Below are 15,252 nucleotides of genomic sequence, written 5' to 3' on the forward strand. Positions count from 1 at the left end.
GCACTGAGGTTACTCTGAGTTCATCAGTAGGTCCACTGACCAAAACCCCATGTAAACCCTGTCACATGACATCAGCCATGCCAACTCTCTTCAAGTTGTACTGGGCATCAAATTCAGTCAAATGTTTCTAGTCTGCTAGCTCTACGCAGACCCCCAGAGGATAGGATATAGAGCTGTAGTCTGCTCTATGCAGACCCCCAGAGGATAGGATATAGAGCTGTATGTAGTCTGCTCTATGCAGACCCCCAGAGGATAGGATATAGAGCTGTAGTCTGCTCTATGCAGACCCCCAGAGGATAGGATAGAGAGCTGTAGTCTGCTCTATGCAGACACCCAGAGGATAGGATATAGAGCTGTAGTCTGCTCTATGCAGACCCCCAGAGGATAGGATATAGAGCTGTAGTCTGCTAGCTCCATGCAGACCCCCAGAGGATAGGCTATAGAGCTGTAGTCTGCTAGCTCCATGCAGACCCCCAGAGGATAGGCTATAGAGCTGTAGTCTGCTCTACGCAGACCTCCAGAGGATAGGCTATAGAGCTGTAGTCTGCTAGCTCTATGCAGACCCCCAGAGGATAGGTTATAGAGCTGTAGTCTGCTAGCTCTATGCAGACCTCCAGAGGATAGGATATAGAGCTGTAGTCTGCTAGCTCTTTGCAGACCTCCAGAGGATAGGATATAGAGCTGTAGTCTGCTAGCTCCATGCAGACCCCCAGAGGATAGGCTATAGAGCTGTAGTTTGCTAGCTCCATGCAGACCCCCAGAGAATAGGATATAGAGCTGTAGTCTGCTCTATGCAGACCCCCAGAGAATAGGATATAGAGCTGTAGTCTGCTCTATGCAGACCACCAGAGGATAGGCTATAGAGCTGTAGTCTGCTCTACGCAGACCTCCAGAGGATAGGCTATAGAGCTGTAGTCTGCTAGCTCTATGCAGACCCCCAGAGGATAGGATATAGAGCTGTAGTCTGCTAGCTCTATGCAGACCTCCAGAGGATAGGATATAGAGCTGTAGTCTGCTAGCTCCATGCAGACCCCCAGAGGATAGGCTATAGAGCTGTAGTCTGCTAGCTCCATGCAGACCCCCAGAGGATAGGATATAGAGCTGTAGTCTACTAGCTCTACGCAGACCTCCAGAGGATAGGATATATAGCTGTAGTCTGCTAGCTCTACGCAGACCACAAGAGGATATGATATAGAGCTGTAGTCTGCTCCATGCAGACCCCAAGAGGATATGGTATAGAGCTGTAGTCTGCTCTACGCAGATGCCCAGAGGATAGGATATAGAGCTGTAGTCTGCTCTACGCAGACCCCCAGAGGATAGGATATATGAATGAGACGTTGGGACGTTGCCAGGAGTGGAACCAATGAGACGTTGGGACGTTGCCAGGAGTGGAACCAATGAGACGTTGCCAGGAGTGGAACCAATGAGACGTTGGGACGTTGCCAGGAGTGGAACCAATGAGACGTTGGGACGTTGCCAGGAGTGGAACCAATGAGACGTTGGGACGTTGCCAGGAGTGGAACCAATGAGACGTTGGGACGTTGCCAGGAGTGGAACCAATGAGACGTTGGGACGTTGCCAGGAGTGGAACCAATGAAACGTTGGGACGTTGCCAGGAGTGGAACCAATGAGACGTTGGGACGTTGCCAGGAGTGGAACCAATGAGACGTTGAGACGTTGGGACGTTGCCAGGAGTGGAACCAATGAGACGTTGGGACGTTGCCGGGCCTGAAGCTGCCTGAAGCAGTGCACTATCTAGGGATTAGGGTGCCATATTGGACAAAGGCTTCATAGTTCATTCTTCCATATGACCTTCAGCAGTGTTCCAGTACGGGCCACACTACAGATGCAGTGCTCCAGTACGGGCCACACTACAGATGCAGTGACCCAGCAGTCCTCCATGACCCAGACCAGCAGTCCTCACTGACCCAGACCAGCAGTCCTCACTGACCCAGACCAGCAGTCCTCACTGACCCAGAACAGCAGTCCTCCCTGACCCAGACCAGCAGTCCTCACTGACCCAGACCAGCAGTCCTCACTGACCCAGAACAGCAGTCCTCCCTGACCCAGACCAGCAGTCCTCCCTGACCCAGACCAGCAGTCCTCACTGACCCAGACCAGCAGTCCTCACTGACCCAGACCAGCAGTCCTCCCTGACCCAGACCAGCAGTCCTCCTTGACCCAGACCAGCAGTCCTCACTGACCCAGACCAGCAGTCCTCCCTGACCCAGACCAGCAGTCCTCCCTGACCCAGACCAGCAGTCCTCCCTGACCCAGACCAGCAGTCCTCCCTGACCCAGAGCAGCAGTCCTCACTGACCCAGACCAGCAGTCCTCCCTGACCCAGAGCAGCAGTCCTCACTGACCCAGACCAGCAGTCCTCACTGACCCAGACCAGCAGTCCTCAGGCCAGTCAGGGCAGGGCCTCACCAGTCAGCTGGATAGCGATGTTTCCACTGGTATCCGTCTGAACCAACAGCAGGCTGGAGTGGTTGCCAGTTACAACCGGTTTGAACTGGACTGGCAGGTGGATGTAGCGTTGGGATCTGGAGGGCAGGGAGAAACGGGAAGAAATCAAAACATGGACTAAGTATGTACGAGTTCGCAGAAACACGGACAGAGAGGCAGACGACACGGACAGAGAAGCAGACGCAACGGACAGAGAAGCAGACGCAACGGACAGAGAAGCAGACGCAACGGACAGAGAAGCAGACGCAACGGACAGAGAAGCAGACGCAACGGACAGAGAGGCAGACGCAACGGACAGAGAGGCAGACGACACGGACAGAGAGGCAGACGACACGGACAGAGAGGCAGACGACACGGACAGAGAGGCAGACGACACGGACAGAGAGGCAGACGACACGGACAGAGAGGCAGACGACACGGACTGAGAGGCAGACGACACGGACTGAGAGGCAGACGACACGGACTGAGAGGCAGACAAGACGGACAGAGAGGCAGACAAGACGGACAGAGAGGCAGACAAGACGGACAGAGAGGCAGACAACACGGACTGAGAGGCAGACTTTGAACTGTGATTGTTGTTAGAATAGAACAGTGTCACTTGACAGGTGCAGTACAGGAAGCACCAAATCTCACATTGAAGAAAATACTGTGATAGAAATGTAGTAACAAACGTTAATTCCACATGGCGATGACGTGTGAATGACAACGCTATGCACCATGGGAGGAGTCCGGACATGCAGCAAGGTGCCATTCGCCACACAGCACCACCACACCTACTTCAGTAGATAACACAGTGACCTGCTGTCCAGACGCTCTCAGACCCAGAGCCTGACCAACACAGTGGCCTGCTGTCCAGACGCTCTCAGACCCAGAGCCTGACCAACACAGTGGCCTGCTGTCCAGACGCTCTCAGACCCAGAGCCTGACCAACACAGTGGCCTGCTGTCCAGACACTCACAGACCCAGAGCCTGACCAACACAGTGACCTGCTGTCCAGACACTCTCAGGCCCATAGCCTGACCAACACAGTGGCCTGCTGTCCAGACACTCACAGACCCAGAGCCTGACCAACACAGTGACCTGCTGTCCAGACGCTCTCAGAGCCTGACCAACACAGTGACCTGCTGTCCACACGCTCTCAGGCCCAGAGCCTGACCAGCACAGTGACCTGCTGTCCAGACACTCTCAGGCCCAGAGCCTGACCAACACAGTGACCTGCTGTACAGACGCTCTCAGGCCCAGAGCCTGACCAACACAGTGACCTGCTGTCCAGACGCTCTCAGGTCCAGAGCCTGACCAACACAGTGACCTGCTGTCCAGACGCTCTCAGGCCCAGAGCCTGGCCAACACAGTGACCTGCTGTCCAGACACTCTCGGGTCCAGAGCCTGACCAACACAGTGACCTGCTGTCCAGACGCTCTCAGACCCAGAGCCTGACCAACACAGTGACCTGCTGTCCAGACGCACTCAGGCCCAGAGCCTGGCCAACACAGTGACCTGCTGTCCAGACGCTCTCAGGCCCAGAGCCTGGCCAACACAGTGACCTGCTGTCCAGACACTCTCGGGTCCAGAGCCTGACCAACACAGTGACCTGCTGTCCAGACGCTCTCAGGCCCAGAGCCTGACCAAGACAGTGACCTGCTGTCCAGACACTCTCAGGCCCAGAGCCTGACCAACACAGTGACCTGCTGTCCAGACGCTCTCAGGCCCAGAGCCTGACCAACACAGTGACCTGCTGTCCAGACACTCTCGCGCCCAGAGCCTGGCCAACACAGTGGCCTGCTGTCCAGACGCTCTCAGGCCCAGAGCCTGGCCAACACAGTGACCTGCTGTCCAGACACTCTCGGGTCCAGAGCCTGACCAACACAGTGACCTGCTGTCCAGACGCTCTCAGGCCCAGAGCCTGACCAACACAGTGACCTGCTGTCCAGACACTCTCAGGCCCAGAGCCTGACCAACACAGTGACCTGCTGTCCAGACACTCTCAGGCCCAGAGCCTGACCAACACAGTGACCTGCTGTCCAGACGCTCTCAGGCCCAGAGCCTGGCCAACACAGTGACCTGCTGTCCAGACGCTCTCAGACCCAGAGCCTGACCAACACAGTGACCTGCTGTCCAGACACTCTCAGGCCCATAGCCTGACCAACACAGTGACCTGCTGTCCAGACGCTCTCAGGCCCAGAGCCTGACCAACACAGTGACCTGCTGTCCAGACGCTCTCAGGCCCAGAGCCTGACCAACACAGTGGCCTGCTGTCCAGACGCTCTCAGGCCCAGAGCCTGGCCAACACAGTGACCTGCTGTCCAGACGCTCTCAGGCCCAGAGCCTGGCCAACACAGTGACCTGCTGTCCAGACACTCTCGGGTCCAGAGCCTGACCAACACAGTGACCTGCTGTCCAGACGCTCTCAGGCCCAGAGCCTGACCAACACAGTGACCTGCTGTCCAGACACTCTCAGGCCCAGAGCCTGACCAACACAGTGACCTGCTGTCCAGACGCTCTCAGGCCCATAGCCTGACCAACACAGTGACCTGCTGTCCAGACGCTCTCAGGCCCAGAGCCTGACCAACACAGTGACCTGCTGTCCAGACACTCTCGCGCCCAGAGCCTGGCCAACACAGTGGCCTGCTGTCCAGACGCTCTCAGGCCCAGAGCCTGGCCAACACAGTGACCTGCTGTCCAGACACTCTCGGGTCCAGAGCCTGACCAACACAGTGACCTGCTGTCCAGACACTCTCAGGCCCAGAGCCTGACCAACACAGTGACCTGCTGTCCAGACGCTCTCAGGCCCAGAGCCTGGCCAACACAGTGACCTGCTGTCCAGACGCTCTCAGACCCAGAGCCTGACCAACACAGTGACCTGCTGTCCAGACACTCTCAGGCCCATAGCCTGACCAACACAGTGACCTGCTGTCCAGACGCTCTCAGGCCCAGAGCCTGACCAACACAGTGACCTGCTGTCCAGACGCTCTCAGGCCCAGAGCCTGACCAACACAGTGGCCTGCTGTCCAGACGCTCTCAGGCCCAGAGCCTGGCCAACACAGTGACCTGCTGTCCAGACGCTCTCAGGCCCAGAGCCTGACCAACACAGTGGCCTGCTGTCCAGACGCTCTCAGGCCCAGAGCATGACCAACACAGTGGCCTGCTGTCCAGACGCTCTCAGACAAACCCCTCTGAGTTTCCACAGCATTAGGAGCAGGAAGTCACACTCAGGTTACACACACAGCATCAATCACAGCCTTTCAGTACATCATAGCCTGGTCCCAGGCCTGGTTGTGCCGTCTTGGTCAACTTCTATAGTCATGGTCTAGCTCTGTGGCCAGGCTAACCAGGACACTGATTACAGAAGAGGAATGACAGTCACCAAGCGGCGTGGACTCACCTTAGGGAATATTTGGAATGCTTGATGTGGAAGGGCTCTTTAGGGGTTAGGAACATCAGCTGCAACATCAGACAAGCTCAACATCAAATCCATGCAACGCAAAGCATTCTGGGTAGTTATCACATCCATCACAGTTCATGCAATTATTCTGTGTGTGTGTGTGTGTTGCTCACCGCATGCGTTTCCAAGGAGTTGTTTCTCATGTTGACCTTCAGTGTGCTGGTCTCCCCTACCCTGGTAGGGGGGAATGAGTAGTGGTCCTGGGGGGCGTATACCCCCCTACACAGAGCCTCCTCCTGACTGGAACACACAACATCATCCACACATTTAACATCGACCTGAACCTTCCTCCTCCCTGGGGCTCTGAGCTTCCTGAACCTTCCTCCTCCATGGGGCTCTGAGCTTCCTGAACCTTCCTCCTCCATGGGGCTCTGAGCTTCCTGACCATCTACCTGAACCTTCCTCCTCCATGGGGCTCTGAGCTTCCTGACCATCTACCTGAACCTTCCTCCTCCACGGGGCTCTGAGCTTCCTGAACATCTACCTGAACCTTCCTCCACCCTGGGGCTCTGAGCTTCCTGAACCTTCCTCCTCCATGGGGCTCTGAGCTTCCTGAACATCTACCTGAACCTTCCTCCTCCACGGGGCTCTGAGCTTCCTGAACATCTACCTGAACCTTCCTCCACCCTGTGGCTCTGAGCTTCCTGAACCTTCCTCCTCCATGGGGCTCTGAGCTTCCTGAACCTTCCTCCTCCATGGGGCTCTTAGCTTCCTGAACATCTACCTGAACCTTCCTCCTACATGGGGCTCTGAGCTTCCTGACCATCTACCTAAACCTTCCTCCTCCATGGGGCTCTGAGCTTCCTGACCATCTACCTGAACCTTCCTCCTCCATGGGGCTCTGAGCTTCCTGACCATCTACCTGAACCTTCCTCCTTCATGGGGCTCTGAGCTTCCTGAACATCTACCTGAACCTTCCTCCTCCATGGGGCTCTGAGCTTCCTGAACATCGACCTGAACCTTCCTCCTCCATGGGGCTCTGAGCTTCCTGAACATCTACCTGAACCTTCCTCCTCCATGGGGCTCTGAGCTTCCTGAACATCTACCTGAACCTTCCGCCATGGGGCTCGGAGCTTCGTGACCAGTTATCCTTCAGATCAAATCAAGAGCTATATCTGAACGTTAACCAGCTAGTTAGCCAGCAGACCAACTAACTAGCTGGTTAACTAGCTGACTAACTAGTGCTCCCTGTTTTGTGAGTCATCCTCCACTGTGCTCTGGACTGTGGAGGATCGACCTTGTTTTTCTAGTCATCACTAGTGAGAGATGACTACCAGTCCTTACCCAGTCATCACTAGTGAGACCTGACTGCCAGTCCTTACCCAGTCATCACTAGTGAAACCTGACTGCCAGTCCTTACCCAGTCATCACTAGTGAGACCTGACTGCCAGTCCTTACCCAGTCATCACTAGTGAAACCTGACTGCCAGTCCTTACCCAGTCATCACTAGTGAGACCTGACTGCCAGTCCTTACCCAGTCATGCCCCCATCAGCAACCGGGTCAGGTCTTCTCCTGGTCTTAAAGGCTTCAGTCTTCACCAGAGAACAGTCTGCTTCCTGAGGAGCCACCGCTGGACCAACCTTCACACCCTGAAACACATCATCATCATCATGGCCACCATCACCCTCCACGCCACCGTCACCCTCCACGCCACCACCACCCTCCACGTTCCCCTCCACGCCATCGCCACCCTCCACCGCCACCCTCCACCTCACCCTCCACCGGTAAAGCAGAAGGGTCGTATTCATTAGGGGACACCATATCCAGAAGGGTAGTATAATGATGTCCTATAACAGTCTCCTGGCAGTATAATGATGTCCTATAACAGTCTCCTGGCAGTATAATGATGTCCTATAACAGTCTCCTGGCAGTATAATGATGTCCTATAACAGTCTCCTGGCAGTATAATGATGTCCTATAACAGTCTCCTGGCAGTATAATGATGTCCTATAACAGTCTCCTGGCAGTATAATGATGTCCTATAACAGTCTCCTGGCAGTATAATGATGTCCTATAACAGTCTCCTGGCAGTATAATGATGTCCTATAACAGTCTCCTAGCAGTATAATGATGTCCTATAACAGTCTCCTGGCAGTATAATGATGTCCTATAACAGTCTCCTGGCAGTATAATGATGTCCTATAACAGTCTCCTGGCAGTATAATGATGTCCTATAACAGTCTCCTAGCAGTATAATGATGTCCTATAACAGTCTCCTGGCAGTATAATGATGTCCTGTAACAGTCTCCTGGCAGTATAATGATGTCCTATAACAGTCTCCTGGCAGTAAAATGATGTCCTATAACAGTCTCCTGGCAGTATAATGATGTCCTATAACAGTCTCCTGGCAGTATAATGATGTCCTATAACAGTCTCCTGGCAGTATAATGATGTCCTATAACAGTCTCCTGGCAGTATAATGATGTCCTATAACAGTCTCCTAGCAGTATAATGATGTCCTATAACAGTCTCCTGGCAGTATAATGATGTCCTATAACAGTCTCCTGGCAGTATAATGATGTCCTATAACAGTCTCCTGGCAGTATAATGATGTCCTATAACAGTCTACCCACAGTGCCACAGAGCTGGAAGCGTATCCTGGTCTTGTGCTGAGGCTCAGCCACAGGGTGACACTCCAGGTCCCAGAACTGAGCATAGTCCCCTCGGTCCCTCGGCAGAAAGGTGATGGGCACCTGGAGGAGAGGAGGAGACACCAACAGGAGGAGATCAACAGGAGGAGAGGAGACATCAACAACACCATCATGGTCAAAGCCCTACAGGACATCCTATTGACCAAAGACACATTGTTCTGGGACCAGGGGTGTGACTGGGTAAAGCTGGGTGGTCAGTAACCCCCCCTAATAAAGATATGTTCTGGGGACCAGGGGTGTGACTGGGTAAAGCTGGGTGGTCAGTAACCCCCCTAATAAAGATATGTTCTGGGGACCAGGGGTGTGACTGGGTAAAGCTGGGTGGTCAGTAACCCCCCTAATAAAGATATGTTCTGGGGACCAGGGGTGTGACTGGGTAAAGCTGGGTGGTCAGTAACCCCCCTAATAAAGATATGTTCTGGGGACCAGGGGTGTGACTGGGTAAAGCTGGGTGGTCAGTAACCCCCCTAATAAAGATATGTTCTGGGGACCAGGGGTGTGACTGGGTAAAGCTGGGTGGTCAGTAACCCCCCTAATAAAGATATGTTCTGGGAACAGGGGTGTGACTGGGTAAAGCTGGGTGGTCAGTAACCCTAATAAAGATATGTTCTGGGGACCAGGGGTGTGACTGGGTAAAGCTGGGTGGTCAGTAACCCTAATAAAGATATGTTCTGGGGACCAGGGGTGTGACTGGGTAAAGCTGGGTGGTCAGTAACCCCCCTAATAAAGATATGTTCTGGGGACCAGGGGTGTGACTGGGTAAAGCTGGGTGGTCAGTAACCCTAATAAAGATATGTTCTGGGGACCAGGGGTGTGACTGGGTAAAGCTGGGTGGTCAGTAACCCCCCTAATAAAGATATGTTCTGGGACCAGGGGTGTGACTGGGTAAAGCTGGGTGGTCAGTAACCCCCCTAATAAAGATATGTTCTGGGGACCAGGGGTGTGACTGGGTAAAGCTGGGTGGTCAGTAACCCCCCCTAATAAAGATATGTTCTGGGGACCAGGGGTGTGACTGGGTAAAGCTGGGTGGTCAGTAACCCCCCCCCCCCCCTAATAAAGATATGTTCTGGGACCAGGGGTGTGACTGGGTAAAGCTGGGTGGTCAGTAACCCCCCTAATAAAGATATGTTCTGGGGACCAGGGGTGTGACTGGGTAAAGCTGGGTGGTCAGTAACCCTAATAAAGATATGTTCTGGGACCAGGGGTGTGACTGGGTAAAGCTGGGTGGTCAGTAACCCCCCCTAATAAAGATATGTTCTGGGGACCAGGGGTGTGACTGGGTAAAGCTGGGTGGTCAGTAACCCCCCTAATAAAGATATGTTCTGGGACCAGGGGTGTGACTGGGTAAAGCTGGGTGGTCAGTAACCCCCCTAATAAAGATATGTTCTGGGACCAGGGGTGTGACTGGGTAAAGCTGGGTGGTCAGTAACCCTCCTAATAAAGATATGTTCTGGGGACCAGGGGTGTGACTGGGTAAAGCTGGGTGGTCAGTAACCCTAATAAAGATATGTTCTGGGGACCAGGGGTGTGACTGGGTAAAGCTGGGTGGTCAGTAACCCCCCTAATAAAGATATGTTCTGGGGACCAGGGGTGTGACTGGGTAAAGCTGGGTGGTCAGTAACCCCCCTAATAAAGATATGTTCTGGGGACCAGGGGTGTGACTGGGTAAAGCTGGGTGGTCAGTAACCCCCCTAATAAAGATATGTTCTGGGGACCAGGGGTGTGACTGGGTAAAGCTGGGTGGTCAGTAACCCTAATAAAGATATGTTCTGGGACCAGGGGTGTGACTGGGTAAAGCTGGGTGGTCAGTAACCCCCCTAATAAAGATATGTTCTGGGACCAGGGGTGTGACTGGGTAAAGCTGGGTGGTCAGTAACCCCCCTAATAAAGATATGTTCTGGGGACCAGGGGTGTGACTGGGTAAAGCTGGGTGATCAGTAACCCTAATAAAGATATGTTCTGGGGACCAGGGGTGTGACTGGGTAAAGCTGGGTGGTCAGTAACCCTAATAAAGATATGTTCTGGGACCAGGGGTGTGACTGGGTAAAGCTGGGTGGTCAGTAACCCCCCTAATAAAGATATGTTCTGGGGACCAGGGGTGTGACTGGGTAAAGCTGGGTGATCAGTAACCCTAATAAAGATATGTTCTGGGGACCAGGGGTGTGACTGGGTAAAGCTGGGTGGTCAGTAACCCCCTCTAATAAAGATATGTTCTGGGGACCAGGGGTGTGACTGGGTAAAGCTGGGTGGTCAGTAACCCTAATAAAGATATGTTCTGGGGACCAGGGGTGTGACTGGGTAAAGCTGGGTGGTCAGTAACCCTAATAAAGATATGTTCTGGGACCAGGGGTGTGACTGGGTAAAGCTGGGTGGTCAGTAACCCCCCTAATAAAGATATGTTCTGGGGACCAGGGGTGTGACTGGGTAAAGCTGGGTGGTCAGTAACCCCCCTAATAAAGATATGTTCTGGGGACCAGGGGTGTGACTGGGTAAAGCTGGGTGGTCAGTAACCCCCCTAATAAAGATATGTTCTGGGGACCAGGGGTGTGACTGGGTAAAGCTGGGTGGTCAGTAACCCTAATAAAGATATGTTCTGGGACCAGGGGTGTGACTGGGTAAAGCTGGGTGGTCAGTAACCCCCCCTAATAAAGATATGTTCTGGGGACCAGGGGTGTGACTGGGTAAAGCTGGGTGGTCAGTAACCCCCCCTAATGAAGATATGTTCTGGGACCAGGGGTGTGACTGGGTAAAGCTGGGTGGTCAGTAACCCTCCCCCCTAATAAAGATATGTTCTGGGACCAGGGGTGTGACTGGGTAAAGCTGGGTGGTCAGTAACCCTAATAAAGATATGTTCTGGGACCAGGGGTGTGACTGGGTAAAGCTGGGTGGTCAGTAACCCCCCCTAATAAAGATATGTTCTGGGGACCAGGGGTGTGACTGGGTAAAGCTGGGTGGTCAGTAACCCCCCTAATAAAGATATGTTCTGGGACCAGGGGTGTGACTGGGTAAAGCTGGGTGGTCAGTAACCCTAATAAAGATATGTTCTGGGGACCAGGGGTGTGACTGGGTAAAGCTGGGTGGTCAGTAACCCCCCTAATAAAGATATGTTCTGGGGACCAGGGGTGTGACTGGGTAAAGCTGGGTGGTCAGTAACCCCCCCTAATAAAGATATGTTCTGGGGACCAGGGGTGTGACTGGGTAAAGCTGGGTGGTCAGTAACCCTAATAAAGATATGTTCTGGGACCAGGGGTGTGACTGGGTAAAGCTGGGTGGTCAGTAACCCCCCCTAATAAAGATATGTTCTGGGGACCAGGGGTGTGACTGGGTAAAGCTGGGTGGTCAGTAACCCTAATAAAGCCATAGGTAGGGGTAGAGAGAGTAATCACCTGCATCTTGTGGTATGCTCCCAGGGTTCCAGAGACTCTGGGACATCTGAAGGCTGTGTAGGTGGCCCGGTACACGTCCCCACTGCTGTCCACCCCCTTTACATAGGGAGGGGCGAAGGAAGACAGGTACCACCTCACCTGTTCTCCTCTGTTCTCCACCTTCACAGAGGACTCTGACGAAGGAAGAGACGGCTTTAGATCAAAACACTGGAAACAGGAACATTCTTCAAGAACATACACATCATTTTGGTATTATCTAGAGGGGAAATAGGGCTATTGACTGGCAACTGCAAACTCCAGAGGTTATAGATATGTCCCAACGCAGAGATTATAGATATCCTTATGTAATACATGTATCACTAGCCACTTTAACTATGCCACTTTGTTTACATACTCATCTCATATGTATATACTGTACTCGATACCATCTACTGTATCTTGCCTATGCTGCTCTGTACCATCACTCATTCATATATCCTTATGTACATATTCTTTATCCCCTCACACTGTGTACAAGACAGTAGTTTTGGAATTGTTAGTTAGATTACTTGTTGGTTATTACTGCATTGTCGGAACTAGAAGCACAAGCATTTCGCTACACTCGCATTAACATCTGCTAACCATGTGTATGTGACAAATAAAATTTTATTTGATTTGAAATGTCCCAACGCAGAGATTATAGATATGTCCCAACGCAGAGATTATAGATATGTCCCAACGCTGAGATTATAGATATGTCCCAACGCAGAGATTATAGATATGTCCCAACGCTGAGATTATAGATATGTCCCAATGCTGAGATTATAGATATGTCCCAATGCAGAGATTATAGTTATTTCCCAATGCTGAATAACGCTGGGAGTCAGAGATTATAGGTATGCCCCAATGCTGAGATTATAGGTATGTCCCAATGCTGAGATTATAGATATGTCCCAACGCTGAGTGTCAGATATTATAGATATGTCCCAATGCTGAGATTATAGATATGTCCCAATGCTGAGATTATAGATATGTCCCAATGCTGAGAATATAGATATGTCCCAATGCTGAGATTATAGATATGTCCCAATGCTGAGATTATAGATATGTCCCAATGCTGAGATTATAGATATGTCGCAATGCTGAGATTATAGATATGTCGCAATGCTGAGATTATAGATATGTCCCAACGCTGAGATTATAGATATGTCCCAACGCTGAGATTATAGATATGTCCCAACGCTGAGATTATAGATATGTCCCAATGCTGAGATTATAGATATGTCCCAATGCTGAGATTATAGATATGTCCCAACGCTGAGTGTCAGATATTATAGATATGTCCCAATGCTGAGATTATAGATATGTCCCAATGCTGAGATTATAGATATGTCCCAATGCTGAGAATATAGATATGTCCCAATGCTGAGATTATAGATATGTCCCAATGCTGAGATTATAGATATGTCCCAATGCTGAGATTATAGATATGTCGCAATGCTGAGATTATAGATATGTCGCAATGCTGAGATTATAGATATGTCCCAACGCTGAGATTATAGATATGTCCCAACGCTGAGATTATAGATATGTCCCAATGCTGAGATTATAGATATGTCCCAATGCTGAGATTATAGATATGTCCCAATGCTGAGATTATAGATATGTCCCAATGCTGAGATTATAGATATGTCCCAATGCTGAGATTATAGATATGTCCCAATGCTGAGATTATAGATATGTCCCAACGCTGAGATTATAGATATGTCCCAACGCTGAGATTATAGATATGTCCCAATGCTGAGATTATAGATATGTCCCAATGCTGAGATTATAGATATGTCCCAATGCTGAGATTATAGATATGTCGCAATGCTGAGATTATAGATATGTCCCAACGCTGAGTAAGGCTGGGAGCCAGAGTGTCTCCTACCTGAGGTTTCTCCTGAGGGCGTGGCAGGAAACATGATGGTACGGTTACTGATCTCTACCGTGGCTGGAGCTGTCCCGGTCAGGGGGGGTTGGCCTGCAGGGGGCAGCATGGCGGTGGGCATGGGGCTAGCAGTCTGAGGAGGAAGGGGGGCTAGGCTCCGGTCTGCTGGGGCCGTTGATACATCCAGAGCCAGGTCCTGACGGATCTGGACTTTGATGAACTGGACAGCAGGAGGAGAGAAAATAACATCATTAAGGGGGAGGGCCACCACATCAAGACAATGAGGGGGGGGGGGCCACCACATCAAGACAATGAGGGGGGGGGGGGGCACCACATCAAGACAATGAGGGGGGGGGGGGGGGCACCACATCAAGACAATGAGGGGGGGCACCACATCAAGACATTGAGGGGGGAGGGGAGGGCCACCACATCAAGACAATGAGGGGGGGGGGCACCACATCAAGACAATGAGGGGGGGGGGGGGGGGCACCACATCAAGACAATGAGGGGGGGCACCACATCAAGACATTGAGGGGGGAGGGGAGGGCCACCACATCAAGACAATGAGGGGGGGGGGGGGGGGGGGGCACCACATCAAGACATTGAGGGGCCCCACCACATCAAGACAATGAGGGGGGGGGGGGGGGGGGGCACCACATCAAGACATTGAGGGAGGGCCACCACATCAAGACAATGAGGGAGGGGGGGCACCACATCAAGACAATGAGGGGGGGGGGGGGGGGGGGGCACCACATCAAGATAGAGGGGCCCCACCACATCAAGAAAATGAGGGGGGGGGGCACCACATCAAGACATTGAGGGAGAGCCACCACATCAAGACAATGTGGGAGGGGGGGCACCACATCAAGACATTGGGGGGGGGCACCACATCAAGACATTGAGGGGGGGGGGGGGCACCACATCAAGACAATGAGGGGGGCACCACATCAAGACATTGAGGGAGGGGGGGGCACCACATCAAGACATTGAGGGGGGGGGGCACCACATCAAGACAATGAGGGGGGGGCACCACATCAAGACAATGAGGGGGGGGGCACCACATCAAGACAATGAGGGGGTGGCACCACATCAAGACAATGAGGGGGGGGGAACCACATCAAGACATTGAGGGGGGGCACCACATCAAGACAATGAGGGGGGGCACCACATCAAGACATTGAGGGGTGGCACCACATCAAGACAATGAGGGGGGGAACCACATCAAGACAATGGGGGGGGGGGGGGCACCACATCAAGACATTGAGGGGGGGCACCACATCAAGACAATGAGGGGGGGGGGGGGGGGGGTGCACCACATCAAGACATTGAGGGGGGGGCACCACATCAAGACAATGAGGGAGGGCCACCACATCAAGACATTGAGGGGGGGCA

At 52.6% G+C, this 15,252-nt stretch overlaps 1 protein-coding gene across 1 annotated transcript in view; it reads right to left on the minus strand.

Annotated features, from left to right (window-relative positions):
* Positions 1 to 1,676: 1,676 nt before the first annotated feature.
* Positions 1,677 to 15,252, minus strand: part of LOC139418893 (centrosomal protein of 192 kDa-like) — an 83,648-nt gene continuing 70,072 nt past the window's right edge. The window contains exons 40-46 of the mRNA XM_071168677.1: positions 13,861 to 14,080; positions 11,949 to 12,121; positions 8,485 to 8,604; positions 7,385 to 7,500; positions 6,024 to 6,150; positions 5,851 to 5,909; positions 1,677 to 2,545 (exon numbers count right to left, since the gene is read on the minus strand). Of these exons, the coding sequence (XP_071024778.1) occupies positions 2,413 to 2,545; positions 5,851 to 5,909; positions 6,024 to 6,150; positions 7,385 to 7,500; positions 8,485 to 8,604; positions 11,949 to 12,121; positions 13,861 to 14,080 (948 nt within the window). The 3' untranslated portion in view covers positions 1,677 to 2,412. The remainder of the gene's footprint in view (positions 2,546 to 5,850; positions 5,910 to 6,023; positions 6,151 to 7,384; positions 7,501 to 8,484; positions 8,605 to 11,948; positions 12,122 to 13,860; positions 14,081 to 15,252) is intronic.

The sequence above is a fragment of the Oncorhynchus clarkii genome, chromosome 2 (assembly GCF_045791955.1).
Source record: "Oncorhynchus clarkii lewisi isolate Uvic-CL-2024 chromosome 2, UVic_Ocla_1.0, whole genome shotgun sequence".
Classification (NCBI taxonomy): Eukaryota; Metazoa; Chordata; class Actinopteri; order Salmoniformes; family Salmonidae; genus Oncorhynchus; species Oncorhynchus clarkii.